The sequence below is a fragment of the Lontra canadensis genome, unplaced genomic scaffold (assembly GCF_010015895.1).
Source record: "Lontra canadensis isolate GAN:19392208 unplaced genomic scaffold, GSC_riverotter_1.0 scaffold156, whole genome shotgun sequence".
Lineage (NCBI taxonomy): Eukaryota > Metazoa > Chordata > Mammalia > Carnivora > Mustelidae > Lontra > Lontra canadensis.
Window position 1 is genome coordinate 59,572 of NW_022631150.1, and position 16,085 is coordinate 75,656.

At 36.6% G+C, this 16,085-nt stretch overlaps 2 protein-coding genes across 9 annotated transcripts in view; one reads left to right on the forward strand and one right to left on the reverse strand.

Annotated features, from left to right (window-relative positions):
- The window catches only part of TBPL1 (TATA-box binding protein like 1), a 35,370-nt gene extending 24,272 nt beyond the window's left edge, over window positions 1-11,098 (forward strand). For 2 of the 3 annotated variants that reach the window (XM_032844793.1, XM_032844792.1), the window contains 6 exons: window positions 1,694-1,872; window positions 4,095-4,177; window positions 4,338-4,401; window positions 8,025-8,128; window positions 8,228-8,322; window positions 10,315-11,098. In XM_032844793.1, the coding sequence (XP_032700684.1) occupies window positions 1,738-1,872; window positions 4,095-4,177; window positions 4,338-4,401; window positions 8,025-8,128; window positions 8,228-8,322; window positions 10,315-10,394 (561 nt within the window). In that variant the 5' untranslated portion in view covers window positions 1,694-1,737 and the 3' untranslated portion in view covers window positions 10,395-11,098. Of the gene's footprint in view, window positions 1-1,693; window positions 1,873-3,924; window positions 3,983-4,094; window positions 4,178-4,337; window positions 4,402-8,024; window positions 8,129-8,227; window positions 8,323-10,314 lie in introns of those variants that run through there. The other variant, XM_032844794.1, reaches the window with a different exon arrangement.
- A 1,000-nt stretch (window positions 11,099-12,098) lies between these two features.
- SLC2A12 (solute carrier family 2 member 12) overlaps window positions 12,099-16,085 on the reverse strand; it is a 53,739-nt gene continuing 49,752 nt past the window's right edge. For 3 of the 6 annotated variants that reach the window (XM_032844800.1, XM_032844802.1, XM_032844804.1), the window contains exon 5: window positions 14,031-14,808. In XM_032844800.1, the coding sequence (XP_032700691.1) occupies window positions 14,655-14,808 (154 nt within the window). In that variant the 3' untranslated portion in view covers window positions 14,031-14,654. Of the gene's footprint in view, window positions 13,636-14,030; window positions 14,809-16,085 lie in introns of those variants that run through there. The other 3 variants (XM_032844808.1, XM_032844801.1, XM_032844807.1) reach the window with 2 other exon arrangements.

Sequence of the window (16,085 nt, forward strand, 5' to 3'; positions counted from 1 at the left end):
CTTACTTGATCTATAGTAACATCATTTTTGTGTTATTGTTACCAGATATATGCGCTAAGTACTTTTTATACCTTCTCTGTAATCCCTACAACACTTTTTGGTAGGGCACTGTATTTCATGTGGCAAATGAGAAGACCGAGGCCCAGAGAGATTGCATAACTTGTCGCGTTCTCATAACTGGTTAAGTGATGAGTCAGTTATTGACCCCACAGTTTAAGATCAGTATTGATAACTGCCCCTGTCCTCTTTATGCATCTGTCTACCCATATAGCTATCCACTGCTACCCCTGCCCCACTCCTTGCACATAAAAATTATTTGAGGTTGCCCAGACACACAGAAAACAACAAAACAAGAAGATAAGCAGACTGAAGGGAACATAATCATGAGAAAACCTGATGAGGCTTAGATAGAAGTGGTCCACAGAGCTGAATGCTCCATCGTCCCAGAGAGGTGCTGGAAGGCTGGGTCTGACTTGTGTTCTATCAGATACTAAAAGACAGGAAAACAAGCTTGAATTTTCTTCGTTGGGACTCTGGGCATCTGCATTATTTTCATCATATAATAATTTGAATCCTTATAAAGAATACTGGCTTTTCATATAGCAGTTTCAACGACTCTTTAAAGGTCATTATAATGGTAATATTAGTATTTTCCGGTTTTCTCTTTGCGTGTTAGTTAAGCTGAATTACTGTTACTTATTTTTTAAGAAGTGGAAACCAAGGACACCTGGATGGCTCAGTCAGTTGAGCTTTGGACTCTTGGTTTGGGCTCAGGTCATGATCTCAGTGTTGCAAGATTGAGTAGGCTCCGCACTGGGCACGGAGTCTACTTGAGACTCTGCCTCTCTGTCTCTCTGCCTCTCCCATGTGCGTGCATGTGCACTGTCTCAAATAAATAAATAAACATAGAAACCTAGTCCAAGAGCATTTTTTAGCTGGATAAGGGTCGTATACTTAGTAAAAACTATGGCTCACTTTTGATTGTTTATAGAAATGCTCATATCATAGTTTTGAAAGGTACATTTTGGAAGACTGAAATCTTGACAAAAATTGTGTTGTGCTGTTTGTCAGAGCTCCTTGAAGACAAAAGATTTTGTCTTACTCATTTTTATCCTCTAGTGTCCTCAGCGTATGGAAGATATTTGATAAGTGAATAATGAATGAATGACTGGTAAATGAGAAAAATTTGTTAACAAATATAATTAATATTTCTCCTTTAAGCAACTAAGCCAATTACCTAAAATAGAGGAAAAGTGGGTCTTTTTTTTTTTTTTTTTTTACCCTTGCAAGTTGTAAGAGGTGGTTTATAGTACCATTAATGATTGGACATTGGGACCACGAAGTCCAGCCCTTGAACTTGGTATATTTGGAGAATTGCCATAACTGTGCTACATCTGAAACATAGTGGTTGTAAAGGCAAGGAGCAGGAGATGAGTCTGGTAGGCTCCTGGCATGTAAAAGTTCCTTATTAATTGTAAGGAATACAACTTAGTCCCAAATTTTGAAAGATTTTATATGACATGTTTGTTATCTTTTTAAAAATTACTTTAATGGGGAACAGAAGGGACATGATTTGCTTTGAGTAGCATTTAAAAAATAGATAATGTAATTTCCTATATTTTTATTTTCAGGATTATTTGTGAAAAATAAATTAACAGAATATTTAATTACTTTATTTTGTTTTATTTCTCAGGATGTGATCTTCGTGGTGGGAAGCTAAGTTTTTAAACTACCCCAATGGATGCAGACAGTGATGTTGCATTGGACATTCTAATTACAAATGTAGTCTGTGTTTTTAGAACAAGATGCCATTTGAACTTAAGGAAGATTGCTTTGGAGGGAGCAAATGTAATTTATAAGCGTGACGTTGGAGTAAGTATCTAAATTTTGGTATGTATGCTACGTAGACTAATTTTATAGTGCTATGAATCATGTTCTAAAACATATTCTCTATACAGATAGTTTATGAGCACCTTACCATGTGTCAGTTGTACTGAATACAACACTGAGCCTTGTAGAAGTGGCCCCTCCTCCCCGAAGTGTCAGCTTTTGGATATTCCCCATCTCCAGGACTCAGCAAAGAATTCACAGGCTACTAGAATTTGATTGTTCTCTCAATTTCTTTTAAATGAAGAAGGAGGCATTTATACGTGGTGTATACTTATTCAAATATAATTTTTTAAGGGCTGCTGGGTGGCACATTTGGTTAAGTGTCAGACTCTTGGTTTCAGCTCAGGTCATGATCTCAGGGTCTTGAGATTGAGCCCCACGTCAGCCTCTGCTCTCAGCTTGGAGTCAGCTTAAGTTCCTCTCTCCCTTTGGCCCTCCCCCCACTCTCTCTCACTTTCTCTCTCTCAAATAAATAAATCTTTAAAAATATTTATATATATAGTTTCTTGGTTACATGAATGATATATGATACATATGATGCTGTAATATATATGTTGTGATTTTTGTAGTATATGTTAATACCCCTCTTTATTTAGCCAAAATAGTTGGTATTCTTTAGGAATAAATTGCTGAAAATAATATGGTTCATATCCTAACCTGGACAGTATTAATTTTAGTTTTTGTTAGACCTGTATTATTTAAAATAGAAGCATTGATAACTTGCTTTTAACCTTACTGAGATTAATATTACAAAGGACAGTGTGTGTTCACTGGCTTTTATAAACCATATGATGTTGAGATATAGATTTTATACATTTATTATGAAAACTATGAATGTATATGAAGGCTCTAAGCTCTAAAAATTCGATGCTAGTGTACCTCAGTAAATTATCATTAGCTCTTAGTTCTAGAAACTAACTTAAGATGAATTAAATTCAATTAAAAATTGCAATGACCCACAATTAAAGATTTTCAAGTTCATCAGTCTTGCCATCGTCACCTAATTAAGGAATGAAGATATCTGCTAAGAAGGTTAATAAAGTGCCTAATACTGCTTTGGAACTTGAGCATGCCATGTGATAGGGAAGTCATTTTTCGTAGGAGGTTAACTGAAAAAGCTGAATTGATGGATAAGGTGGTGGTGAAAGACAGTTAAATACAGAATAAACTCAGTTTAGTGTTTCTCAGCCACTTGTGTATGAAATTTGATAATATCTTTTAATTCAAGTTTAATTTGGCTCTTTGTTAAATTTTATCCTTCCAGACATTATAGCTTTCTCATTTGGTAATGTGACATGTAACAGAGAAAGGGTGAAACTTGAAAAGTAACAGAAGTTTTAAGGAGAAATATCCAATTCATTTATATGTTACAGTATTCAGTAAACATTTATCTCCTATGCATTATGGGCATATGATATTTTCCATAAATGAAAAATGGTAATAAAAATTTAAATTCACATTGTTCTCTTGGACCTTAGTCCTTGACTGATTTATACTTACTCTGTAGATAATTTCATTCAAACCCACAGCCTTCAAATGCCTTTCATATCTAAGGAATCTAAAATTACATCTCTAGCTCCAACATTTGTCCTACGCTCAAGATTTGTATATTGAACTTGAATCTGTAGTAGTCATCTCTACTGTAAGATACAATATAATGAGTACCGTGAAGCAGAATAAAGTAGGGTACGAGGTGAGAGCAGTGAGGGGATGGGTTGCTTTGTTGGTCAGGGAAGACCTCTCTATCTGACATCTGATGAGAGACTTGAATGAAAGTGAGAATATTGAGGGAAGACTATTCTGGATGAAAATATTAACAATTACTGCAAAACCCCTGAGGTTGGAATACGTTTGGCATCTTTAAGGATCCATGCAAATTGCAAATTCCAGTTATGTGGCCAGGGTGGAATGAGAGTTGAAAAGTTTGCATGCTTGTAGTACATTGATTTCAAGTATATAGTAAGAGGTTGATACAGACTTTGTATTTTTAATTAATTAAATGTCTTTTTTAATTAATATGTCCTTTGTGTTTAGTATGGTACTTAAATTCAGAATGGATGATTTGGAGAGCAATTACTTATTTCAGTCTTGGGTAAGCATCGAATACTAGTTACACTTTTATTAAAATGGCCACATGGAGCAGCAGTGTAAGTGAAAATTAATGCTTAGTATGTAACCGTGTGTTTTATTTTGTTCTTTTGCAGAAAGTATTAATGAAGCTGAGAAAACCTAGAATTACAGCTACAATTTGGTCCTCAGGAAAAATTATTTGCACTGGAGCAACAAGGTAAATTTTAATTGGATTTCTTACTTTAACTTTAAAATTTTTCCTTCATGGAAAGGACATTTTCCTAGACTTAAAATCACGTGTACAGTTTGTCATATTTGTCAGTATAAAATTTATTTCCTGTGTAACTGATAATCTTTTTCTTTCCTTAAAACCTTAGTGAAGAAGAAGCTAAATTTGGTGCCAGACGTTTAGCCCGCAGTCTTCAGAAACTAGGTTTTCAGGTAACATTTTCAAAAAAACATCCAAACTACAAATATTAAAGGATTTAATTTATAGAGTTAAACTTTTTAATTTGATAGACTAAGGAAATCACACAGATGAGGACCTGGGCAGCTCAGTCAGTTAAGTGTCTGACTTTGGCTCCGTTTGTGATCTCAGGGTGCTGGGATTGAGCCCTGCCTCGGGGCTCCCTGCTTGGGGATGGCCTGCTTCTCCCTCTACCTCTGCCACTCCCCCTGATTGTGCATGCTCTCACTCTCCCCCCTCTCTCTCAAATAAATAAAAATTTTAAAGGGAAAAAAAATCACACAGATACTCTTTTCATGATTGACCTTTTTCTTACTGTCCTTCAGTGCAAAAATTTAGTAGCAAACTCTAAACCATGTTAGTACTTATAAAGGACCTTGGCATTTTCACTAACCCCTTGCTCACTGAGAGACTTACTGCCTTACAAGTGAACTGCCTTTTCAGCTCTGCTAGGCTGTTCACTTCTCACCAAAAAGATCTTGTTTTTGATCATCTCAAGACTGGTATGTCAGGATGGTGAGAGTAGAGAGTAGGGCATATGTGTAAAAAGTTAAAGTGTATTTGTTTTTATTTGTAGATAGCTATCATATAAATTATAAAGAAGAAAAAAGATACTAGAATGGAACCTGCAGAGATTTATGCATTTAATGGCTAAGAGTAAACAGTGTTCCTCCGTATTATGGTTAGTGAGAACATTACCATTATAACAGGATATTGTGATTACTTAAAATATGCCAAACTTAAGTAATCTGTGCTTTAGAAATAACTACATTATGTTGTAAGTTGAAAAGAATTCACATGAATAACTAATTCCAACTATACACCTGTATATAAGGAGTCAGAAAAGCCTGCATTCTGTAAAAATCAGAGGTATTAAAAATGACATAAATTCTAAACAAAATGCACATTGTATAAAAAGGGACATTTATAAGATTGGCTTGCTTTGTCAAGTCTGTGGTTTGGTCCACAAAAAGTACACACCGGTTGGCGGGCTATTATACGTAAAGTGACTGTTGCTAGCAAGTTAACTTTATCAAATATAATTTTATGGAGGCATAAATCTGAGGAAACTTAGTACGTATTATGGACTTCTTACATCACTTGCAAGTGATGAGTAAATGAAAGAAAGATAAAGATGAGCTGTGGTCCCCAAAGAGGTGGGTCCAGGCTGAATGGAATGAACACTGATGAAAAGTTGAGTTTCTTTCTGACTTCTTCAGTCTTCCTTGAGGCGGAAGGTGCTAGAAAGGTACGGAAGTTCTGGTGGGTAGGGAGAGGGTTGGTGCTTGAGGAAAGTGACGATATTGAGAGTCATGACTGATGGTGGTGCCATTTTGGACAATTTTGTGACTCGTCAACTGCCTTGTGCAAGCACTCAGCTGGAGAACAGTTAATCCGGAAGTGTGGTTTTACTGGGAACATTTCAAAGCATAGTAGGATATTGTGGTATTCAAGTTATTGGTAGGAGTGGCTGAAGTTACTTTTTAGCCTTGGAGCTTCATGTCTTAGCATAACATTGGAAGTGTTGAGAAAAATCAAGTTAAAAACACGGTTTTCTCACCCTACCCCCCCAAAAAAAAACAAACATAAACTAACTAAACTCATAGAAATATCATTTTATTCTACTGCATATAAGAAAATGACCTTTGGAGCTCAGAGTACACTCTATTTATTGACTTTTAAGTGGCAACTTTTCCATTTTGACTCTAGAAGGAGAACTCTGCTTTAAATTTTTTATCACTCTTCTTTATCCTATCCTTGTAGATTAAATATCCCATTTAAAGTATTAAAAAAATTAAACATAAGATTCAGAGACCCAGGTGTTTTAATCATGCAGCTATCTCAGATTTCATTTAATTTGTTGATTAAGTTTTTGACCTTTTATTTCCCTTTAATTACTGTTGACCCTTGAATAACACAGGCTTAAACTATGTGTATCCACATATATGCCGATGTTTTTCCATAAACATAGTATAATATTAGATATTCTCTTCCTTACAATTTTATTTTTTTTTAAAGATTTTATTTATTTATTCAACACAGAGAGAGAGATCACAAGTAGGCCGAGAGGCAGGCAGAGAGTGACAAGGAAGCAGGCTCCCCGCTGTGCAGAGCGCGCGATGTGGGGCTCAATCCCAGGACCCTGAGATCACGACCTGAGCCCAAGGCAGCGGCTTAACCCACTGAGCCACCCAGGCGTCCCATTCTTTACAATTTTAATATCATTTTATTTTCTCTAGCTTTATTGTAAGAATACAATATATAATATAAGATGCAAAGTATGTATTAATTGACTGTTTTATGGGTAAGGCTGCCAGTCAACTGTAGGCTATGAGTAGTTTAGTTTTGGGGGAGTCAGAAGTTACAGGAGGACTTCTGACTGGTTGGGGCACTAATCCCTCTGTTGTTCAGGGTCAACTGCATGGCATTAAGAAATCACTCATAATCTAAAATACTATATCGTATTGATGTTTAAGATGTGCTTGTTCTTTCTTGTGTGCTCGAATTCTTTTTTCCCCCCAACTGTCTTTTTATATTTATTTATTTATTTATTAACATATAATGTATTATTTGTTTCAGGGGTATAGGTCTGTGATTCATTAGTCTTACACACTTCACAGCACTCAACATAACACATACCCTCCGCAATGTCCATCACCCAGCCACCCCACTCCACTCCAGCCCCACACCCTCCACTCCAGCAGCCCTCAGTTTGTTTTCCAAGATTAAGAGTCTCTTATCGTTTGCCTCCCTCTCTGGTTTCGTCTTGTTTCATTTTTCCCTCCATTCCCCTGTGATCCTCTGCCTTGTTTCTCAAATTCCACATATCAGTAAGATCATATGATAATTGTCTTTCTCTGATTGACTTATTTCACACAGCATAACACCCTCTAGTTCCATCCATGTCACAAATGGCAAGATTTCATTTTTTTTGAAGGCTGCATAATATTCCATTGTAGATATCTATACCACATCTTCTTTATCCATTCATCTGTTGATGGACATCTAGGTTCTTTCCATAGTTTGGCTGTTGGGGACATTGCTGCTGTAAACATTCGGGTGCACATGCCCCTTCAGATCACTACATTTGTATCTTTAGGATAAATACCCAGTAGTGTGATTGCTGGGTCATAGGGTAGCTCTATTTTTCAACTTTTTGAGGAAGCTCCATGATGTTTTCCAGAGTAGCTGCACCAGCTTGCATTCCCACCAACAATGTAGGAGGGTTCCCCTTTCTCCGCATCCTTGCCAACATCTGTCATTTCCTGACTTGTTAATTTTAGCCATTCTGACCGTTGTGAGGTTGTGTCCCACTGTGGTTTTGATTTGTATTTCCCTGATGCCGAGTGATGTTGAGCACTTTTTCATGTGCTCCAATTGTTTTGTTTTAAGATTTTGTTTGTTTATTTGAGAGAGAGAGAGAGAACTACTGGTGGGGAAGAGAGAGAGAGAAGCCTACTCCCTGCTGAGCAGGAAGCTAGAGGATTGAAACAGTTATTTACAGTTGCCCTGATGAGCAGGGTTTTGTTTTGTTTTTTTTCCTGATAATTTTTTTTTGTTTCAAAACAATTCATTGAGTTGTAATTCTCTCCCACAGGTAATATTTACAGATTTTAAAGTTGTTAACGTTTTGGCAGTGTGTAACATGCCATTTGAAATCCGTTTGCCAGAATTCACAAAGAACAATAGACCTCATGCCAGGTAGGTCTTTGCAGAATCTAGACAACTTACTAAATTTGTATTGACTTGTCAGCCTGTCAATATTTATATTAATTTTGATTTTTTTTTTTTTTGGTATAGTTATGAACCTGAACTTCATCCTGCTGTGTGCTATCGGATAAAATCTCTAAGAGCTACATTACAGATTTTTTCAACAGGAAGTATCACAGTAACAGGTATTTTATGATATTGAACCCAAGCTTATGGTCAGTTATGGTTTGAATGAGGTGTCTATATCAAAATGGAAATAATGTCTCATTTGTCCCTTTCAGTCACTTCTGCTCCTCAAGGGGAACCAGTCTCTGGACTTCTAACACTGTAGTTTAGTTTTCCCTACTTTTATATACTGTTTTAAAATCGTATACATGCTATTTTAGGTCTGTCTTCTTTCACTCATTATTATCTTAGTGTGAGATTCATCCATATTATTCTATATAGTTAGAGATCATTCATTCTTATTGCTGTGTAGTATCCAGGATCTGAATTACACTGTCCATAAGCATTTGGATAGTTCCCAGTTTGGAGCTATTAAGAATATTTTAGTATATATTTTCATAGTGTGATTTTTTTTGATTTGTGATATCTTGCATTTAAAATATTCAAGAGAAACCCATTTTATAAACTTAATAGAGAAGAGGTTTTACATAAGTAAAATAGTCAAATATCATTGGTAACTATTTGTCATGTCTCATATGTATTTTGTATTTTGTTTGAGTCGTAAGTATTTAAAAGTGATGGTTTAAGCAACTAGGCATAGAGAGCATTAGCACACAGGATGGCTGTAAAGGTACTGTATTTATAAATGGTACAGAAACATCACTTAGGAGTCAGGCCCAATCTTTGGCTAAATTGAGTTCAGGAAAATTTCTTTGGTGTTCTTGAATTTTCTTTGTACTCCTTCAGTTCTTAGAGGAAAATACACATTATTGACACCTTTAGACTCTGAACAGAGGTAAGCTTAGTTTTGACTCATCCTATGGGTTTTCACATCTTCCTTGGAGACTTTTAAAGCCTACTGCCAGCATCTTGCCTGAATCTTAAAATGGAGTGACAGGGAATAAATCCATGTGTCCCCTTCTTTCAACTGTCTCTTTCTTTTGGAGCCCAGACTTCAGAGAAGCCCCAAAGTCTATCAGTCAATAAGTACCTATAAATCTATATTTACTGAGTTAATAGATAATTAACATAATAACAAAGAGGATAATGGATTAATTAGTATATATTACATATTTACATCTGTAACATCCTATGAAACATTAACAAGTCAGTGAACAGATTCTGAGTAGTTTCCACAGGCAAAGCACTAACCTGTGTGGGGGAGGCGAGGGGAATCAGGAAGGAGCAGACCTGGATAACACGTGGTCAGTACCTTCAGAGAGTTCACAGTGGGTACAATATGTATGTTTTCAGCATCTTTCAAAAGAATTAAGTGTACTTTAGTGAAACTGCTTTTATTCAAAATAAGTTTTATGAAAATATTTCCGTTGTCTCTTTTTATGTTTCTTTTTAGCTATTTAAATGGAAGATTATCTTTTTAAAAAGTTATCCCAAGCATTATGTGGATTAATTCACATATACTCTCACCCCCTTCCTGCATGTGTGTTTCCCTAATTTACTGAGTAAGCTGTGAAGATGAGTGGCCAGATGAATATTAAACATGTGGTGGGTAACGAGTACTAGTAAGTCTGGGGGTGGGGGTGGGCAGTATAGACCACTTAGTTAATAACAGCTCTCTGGTTTCCCAGTACTTTGGAAGCAGCTTTGTCTTCTTTACTGGGTTCCTCAGTACTCCTGCAAGCTGTAAGCATCAGCAGTATCCTAACCAAAAGCCAGGCTACAATGACCAAGAGGATAGTGACCAAAATGTCAGTCCCTTTCATCATTTCTTCTTTAATCAGCATCTAACAGCACTGTCAGATTTTTATATTTATATATATACTGTCTTCATACTGCCCTAAAACGAGGTGAATAATAGCATTTTGTGTTCAGATTTCCTTGAATTGTTCCGGAAAAAATGTTATTCTGTTGGTTTGTGTTGTGGCTGTATAATTGTGTAAAGTGCAGATCTTTTTTTTAAACATCAATCCGATAGTCTAAACTATGTGAATGTCTTCCCTTCCGGGAAATGCAAGTTCCTAGCGCTCTTCTCACCCCTTTTTCCATTACAGGGCCCAACGTAAAGGCTGTTGCAACTGCTGTGGAACAGATTTACCCATTTGTGTTTGAAAGCAGGAAAGAAATTTTATAATTCATCATGTAATTGGTTAGAATCCCTAACTGAGCACCTTTTAAAACCTGCTGCACATTGGACTCAAAACAAAAGGAAAACTGGACCAACAGTAATTGAGGAAATAGACTCTTTTATTCATTCACGGCTACAGTGTAAGCTCCAAGCCCTTTGGATTTTATTTCAAACCTTGCTGTAATATAAAAAGGAAGTTTACAAGACATGACATTGCTGCTTTTACAAAAGGACATTCTATTTATTTTCGCAGTAATTCTCATGTCCCCGTAAGCAGAGCTGTCACAGTGTGCACTACCTTAAATTGTTTTGTTATTGTCATTATTTCTTCCCAGTTTGAGCTAATGTGTTTTATTTGTGAATAGTCTTTTACATTTTTGTATGCTGAATATGGGCACCAAAGAACCTGTAAAAGTTATCTTTTTCAATTGAATGTGCACAAATAAAAGTTTGGAAAAGATCTCTCTTCATTCTGTAACTTTTACTCCCCATTTTCTATTTTAACAAAAATTGTATTCATAATTCTTTTTTCTTTTTAATCTATGCAAGCTTAGACTTTTGCTAAAGTGTGTTGGCTTCTTTTTGAAGTGTATTTTGTAAATATATATATGCCACATGTGTATAGTATCTTTTACTGCTCTTGTTACCAAATATTAAATAGGAATTTTTTTTCTTGCAGATTAGAAATAAAAGTATGTATATAAACTCTAGGGAGCAAACCGGAGTAGAACTTTATAGATTAAGCATAATGTTTTATGTTGCTAATTTAATATGATAGAAAATGTTAAATATCTTTTAAAAGTTACAAAGGTGTAGTTTTAAGAAGCAAAACCTCTTACCTACAAGATGGATATGAGAAAGAAGCTGTGATGGTTTGTACCTCATATGTACTTGTGTTATTCTGGTTAAGACTCACCTCTAGTTGTAGGAAAGTAGTAATCTTAGGTTGGTGCTGAAGGCTATACTAAGAGTCTTGTCAGGAGTTCATACATTGTGCTGTTTTAACAAGAAGTGCCCACAAGCTGCCTCTGTGCCACAGTATAATTATAATACAGTTCAACTTGAACTTGAAAGCCATTTAACAAGATAGGTCTTTCCCCTTGCTGTGTCTTATTTAATGGAGCTGAAGAGTGACTATTCAGTATTTGCGATTGCTACTCTTAAAGTTAAAAAAAATATGCATTTGTGAAACACTGGCCCTCTGGCTCACCCAAGAGTCTTGGGGTAGTACGCGATCAGGCTGCACCCATGCTGTACCACTTGGGATTAGGAGTTTAGTAGAACCAACAGTAATTTCACTTAGAAATAAAGCTGAGTGGAGAGTCCAATTAACTTCCTAGTAGTAACTTAATAGAGACAATATTCCAACACAATCTTCCACTAAAACCTGAGTTTTCAAAATGTTTTGAAAGTCATGAAAAATCACAATATCTAGTCCTCCGTGTTCTAGTTCATTTTCCTTACAATATTATAAAGTCTTCCAAACCTAGCTTACATACTGCACTGAAAAACATAACCTTATTTTTACATTTTTTTTTTAATCCCCTTTTCTCTTGATGCCTTCCCCTGCGGTGCCTCTCACCCTTAAGTCAGGGGGTAAAGGCTAGCTTTTATATTTTCTTTCTTGTGAAAGACTTGTGATTTTCAAACTTCTCTTATTCTCTCTCTCCTGGTTTGGTTTTGTTTTGTTTTTGGTTTTTGGTTTTTTGGGTTTTTTTACATTGTGTTTATTTGCTTCATTTTAAGATCCAGTAGGATAGGGTAAACCATGAAATATAGAGGATACAATTCAGTAAAGAAATCACAGGTTCTGGGAGACTATTTTTAAAAATTGAGATTTTCCACTTAGCTTTAACTAACAGTAATAAGTAACCTGTTTGGTAATGTTCACAGAAAGAGAAATGGGGGTGGGGGGGACATGATTATATGGCCAAGGTGTGGATCCAGATATCGTAATATTTTCAGTATTCAAGTAACTTGAGAAATAGGTAATCAGTAGCTCATCAAAATGCTTTCTCAGAAAAAAGGAAGAAAGACAATCTAACTGGGTCAGGTGTCAGGGCTGCTGTGTGAGCATCGCCTGGCGAAGTGTCACGGATAACCCACTAAACTGAACAAAGCTGGGAAGAATGAGCGCGTCTGATGTCTTCTGCTGGCTCTTCACAAGTGCTGTAAATTTTTTTTATAAATAAAAACTGTGAATATATACATACAAATGATAAGTTTTCCCCCTTTTTTATTTTTGGAAATCAAAAAGCTCTGGTTAAGGGTGTATTGGGTAGAAATTTGTTTGAAGACAGAATTATTTAGTTACATACTCAGGATAGTAAAAGAAAAATACAGGAGTGTTTAAGATACTGCAGTTGAAATCACTAGTGATAAACCTAAGTTTATGAACAGTTTCCTACCCATTTATGATGAATGGCTAAAACAAGAAATTACAAATATATATATACAGTTTTGAACTTCGAAGGGAACATGTAACAGTTTTGTTAAATATCTTACAATCTGGGATGCTTGACAAAGAAAAAAATTTGTATCAATTACCTGTCTTGATTTTTTTTAAATCATCTCAGCATATAATTCTGCTGAGGATTCATAATAAATTTCTTAAATTGATCCTTTACAGAACACACTTTTCTTTCTCTTTCCAAAATAAAACACAAAAAACATGCTCCAACTTGCATAGGAAATGAGCTGTGGTAGAAGTAAAATCTCAAATCTCCCTTCCTCAGAACTTTCTCTGCCAATTCTCATTATGTAATATGTTTCAGAATCAGGACTTGAAGTCATTCTCCTGAGTCTCTGCTAATACAGTGTCACTGTTACTTACATAGATTTATAATCTTTCAATTTTGTTATAGGGGAATTCCTAGATCCCGTACCCTCATCAAACTGGCACAGTTTGTTAGGGGCCAATAGGAAAATTCCAGTCTAAATAACAAATGGGTTTTGGCTCTTAGGATTCTCTGTTCTTCAGGCCGGTCATGTTTTATTCTTTTTCAAGGTAGATTATTCATACTTTAAGTTTCTGTGTGTGTGTCCCATAGCTTATAATAGTAATTTAATGGGTCACTACTTAAATAGATCGAGATTATTTATTGTAGATTTTCAGTCATCATATCCAAATTGGGGAAAACACCTCACAGAGTCCCAATATTCAGCTGGAGAGATACAGAAGAGAGCAGTTCACTGTTGTGTGGGGGAAACCCAAGCTCCTGTTACAGTCGGTGACCTCCATTTCATCCTAGAGAAGAACACATGGTGAGGGAACTGTCCTGCTGTCTGAATGTCACTCACTGCATCTGCCATTGTCTGCAAGTCAGCATCGGTTACAGCTCGTGTGCCATCACCTGAGGTAGTGATAGTCCTGAGGAGCGCAGAGGATTGCAGGAAGCTATGGATAGCTGGTAAGTCATCATGAAAGCCTTCCAAGGAGAGAGTTTCATAAGCTTGACTTAATAACTCACACCTAATTGATTATAAAGATTGGGATCAATCATCTGATGGCCTGACCCTTTCCTAAAGTTTTAACAACAGGTACAACTAAGTGAAAATGGTCCCAGGATTTTGAAATAGCCTTTTCTAGTCGTGTTTTTACAAATGGATGGAAAAAAATGTTTACTTTTCTCAACTATTGCAGAATTGTTTTAATATTTTGTACATAAAATTCATAGAAGGGTATTTTGTATTACACTTTAGTTCATAAAATAAGCTGCATTATCTTTGTACTTGTTGAACTATAATTAGGAATTATCACTGAAATCCTAGCCAGGATCCTCTCCTAATCTAGAACTTAGGTGCAACTCTCCACCTTGTGTCCCGGTTCTTTTTCACAGAAGGCCCAGTGCAAGTACTGTCATAGTGGGCAAAAACCTGTGAGTTCGTGTTCAGGCCACTGAGGTGTCTGGATCATGAAGCCACAACTGGCCTCTGCACACACATAACCTTAAGGCAAAAGTTGATTGCATTACTAGTTCATCGTTTCTCAAAGGCTGCTCTGTGAAAAGGGTGTGAGGTATTGAATCAGCCAGGATCTGTTTCACCTGGAGTCCTAGGCAGAGTAAGAAAGGGATCACGGGATCTTGTACCTCCATTACCTTTCGAGAGGTGAAGGTTAAAGTTTGCCTTTATAATTTCAAGGTGTCTCTAAAACTACCTCCACGACACTAGGGAGAAAACATGGGAGTGGCCAATATGTCTTGGTACAAAGACACCCTTCTAATTGTTGTCCTACTTTACCAACATTTGCAAGGTTTGCGGCCATTAGGTCTCTGGAGAAAGCTGCTTTGGTTGTCCCTTACCACACAGACTTCTACACTCCAAGAGCTGCTCTTGGGGTTTTCTTTTTTGAAGCTGTTTTGGCACTAATTCCTCTTGATGATGACTCATAAAACAAATGTTGTTTTTCACATAGTTCCTGAAAGAGAAAGGCACTAATGAAAATGTCACTCATAGTTTATTGTACTTGGGGAAAAAAAAAAAAAAAGTACAGGCTATTATTTTTTTTTTTTAAACCACCCTGGGGCTTTAAGGTTTTAGCCTGCCCGAAAAGACGTTTTTACTGCAAAGCCTTGATGTATCATGAAATTCAGTTTTACCCCGAACTTTGGTCAAGCTCATGCAAAGGGTAAGGTGGGGAGGGCGACTTCCCAGAAAATCAAGGCATTCCTACCTGCGAAGTTCAAGGATAATATTACATAGAACTAATGGAGATAGTGTCCCAGATCCTATTTTATTTTCCTCCTCTTCTCAAACTCTACCAGTATGCCTGTACTGGCGTCTGTGTTGTCTGCCTTCTGCCTTAAGTGCTTGCTCCTGCATTAAGAAGTTCTCTTCTACAGGACTATTCCCATCAGTATAAAAATACGCCCTGGTATTTTACGCTTTTTAGAAACAAAGGCCACCTTTGACCCTCTTTCAAAGATCTTTCCCTGTACATTGAACCAGTTACTTGGGCAGATAGAGACTTCTGCTTTCAAGGAGCTTATCTTTTAATAAAGGAGACAAGTTTATAAGCATATAATTTTGAGTAGTAAAAGTGTTAGTGAGAAAAATAAACGGGAAAAAAAATGGAAACAGATGGGAGATGACTATCACACTGCTGCTATCACTCTAAAGAGATGACATTTGATCAGAAACTTTCAAGTTAAGGAGGAAACCCTGTGAAAAACTGGAAGCACTGTGTTTCCAGAAAGGTCAGAGCATGGCTAGTACGTGAACGATGAGATGAGCTTAGAGAAGTAGGTGGCAGCCACAGAAGTGTGCATTTTATTTGAAATGTAATTTGAACCACAGGATTTTGAGCTGAGGAATGACATCTTTAGAAGATCAATCGAACTGCTGGTTCGAGGATAGACTGGGGAGGGCAGGGGCTGGAAGACAGTGCAGAGGTTAGTCTAGTCCAAGGAAAAGGTTGTGGTTGGGATGGAGCATGGCACTCATCGAAAGGGTCAGGTTCACGGTATGTTTTGTTAACAGATTTAACGAGACTTAGTGCAGATGTGTGGTGTAGGGATTATCGTGGATAAATCCTAAGAGTCTAGGAATGAGACAGATCACCGGTTTTAGCAATGTAGAGGTCACTGGGATGTTAGAGCAATTTCGCTAGGGTGGTAGCCTTAAAAGTCTCATTGGGGCAGGTTCATGAGAGAATGGAGAAAGAGAAATTGTTGTCAATGAATATTCCAGAACTTT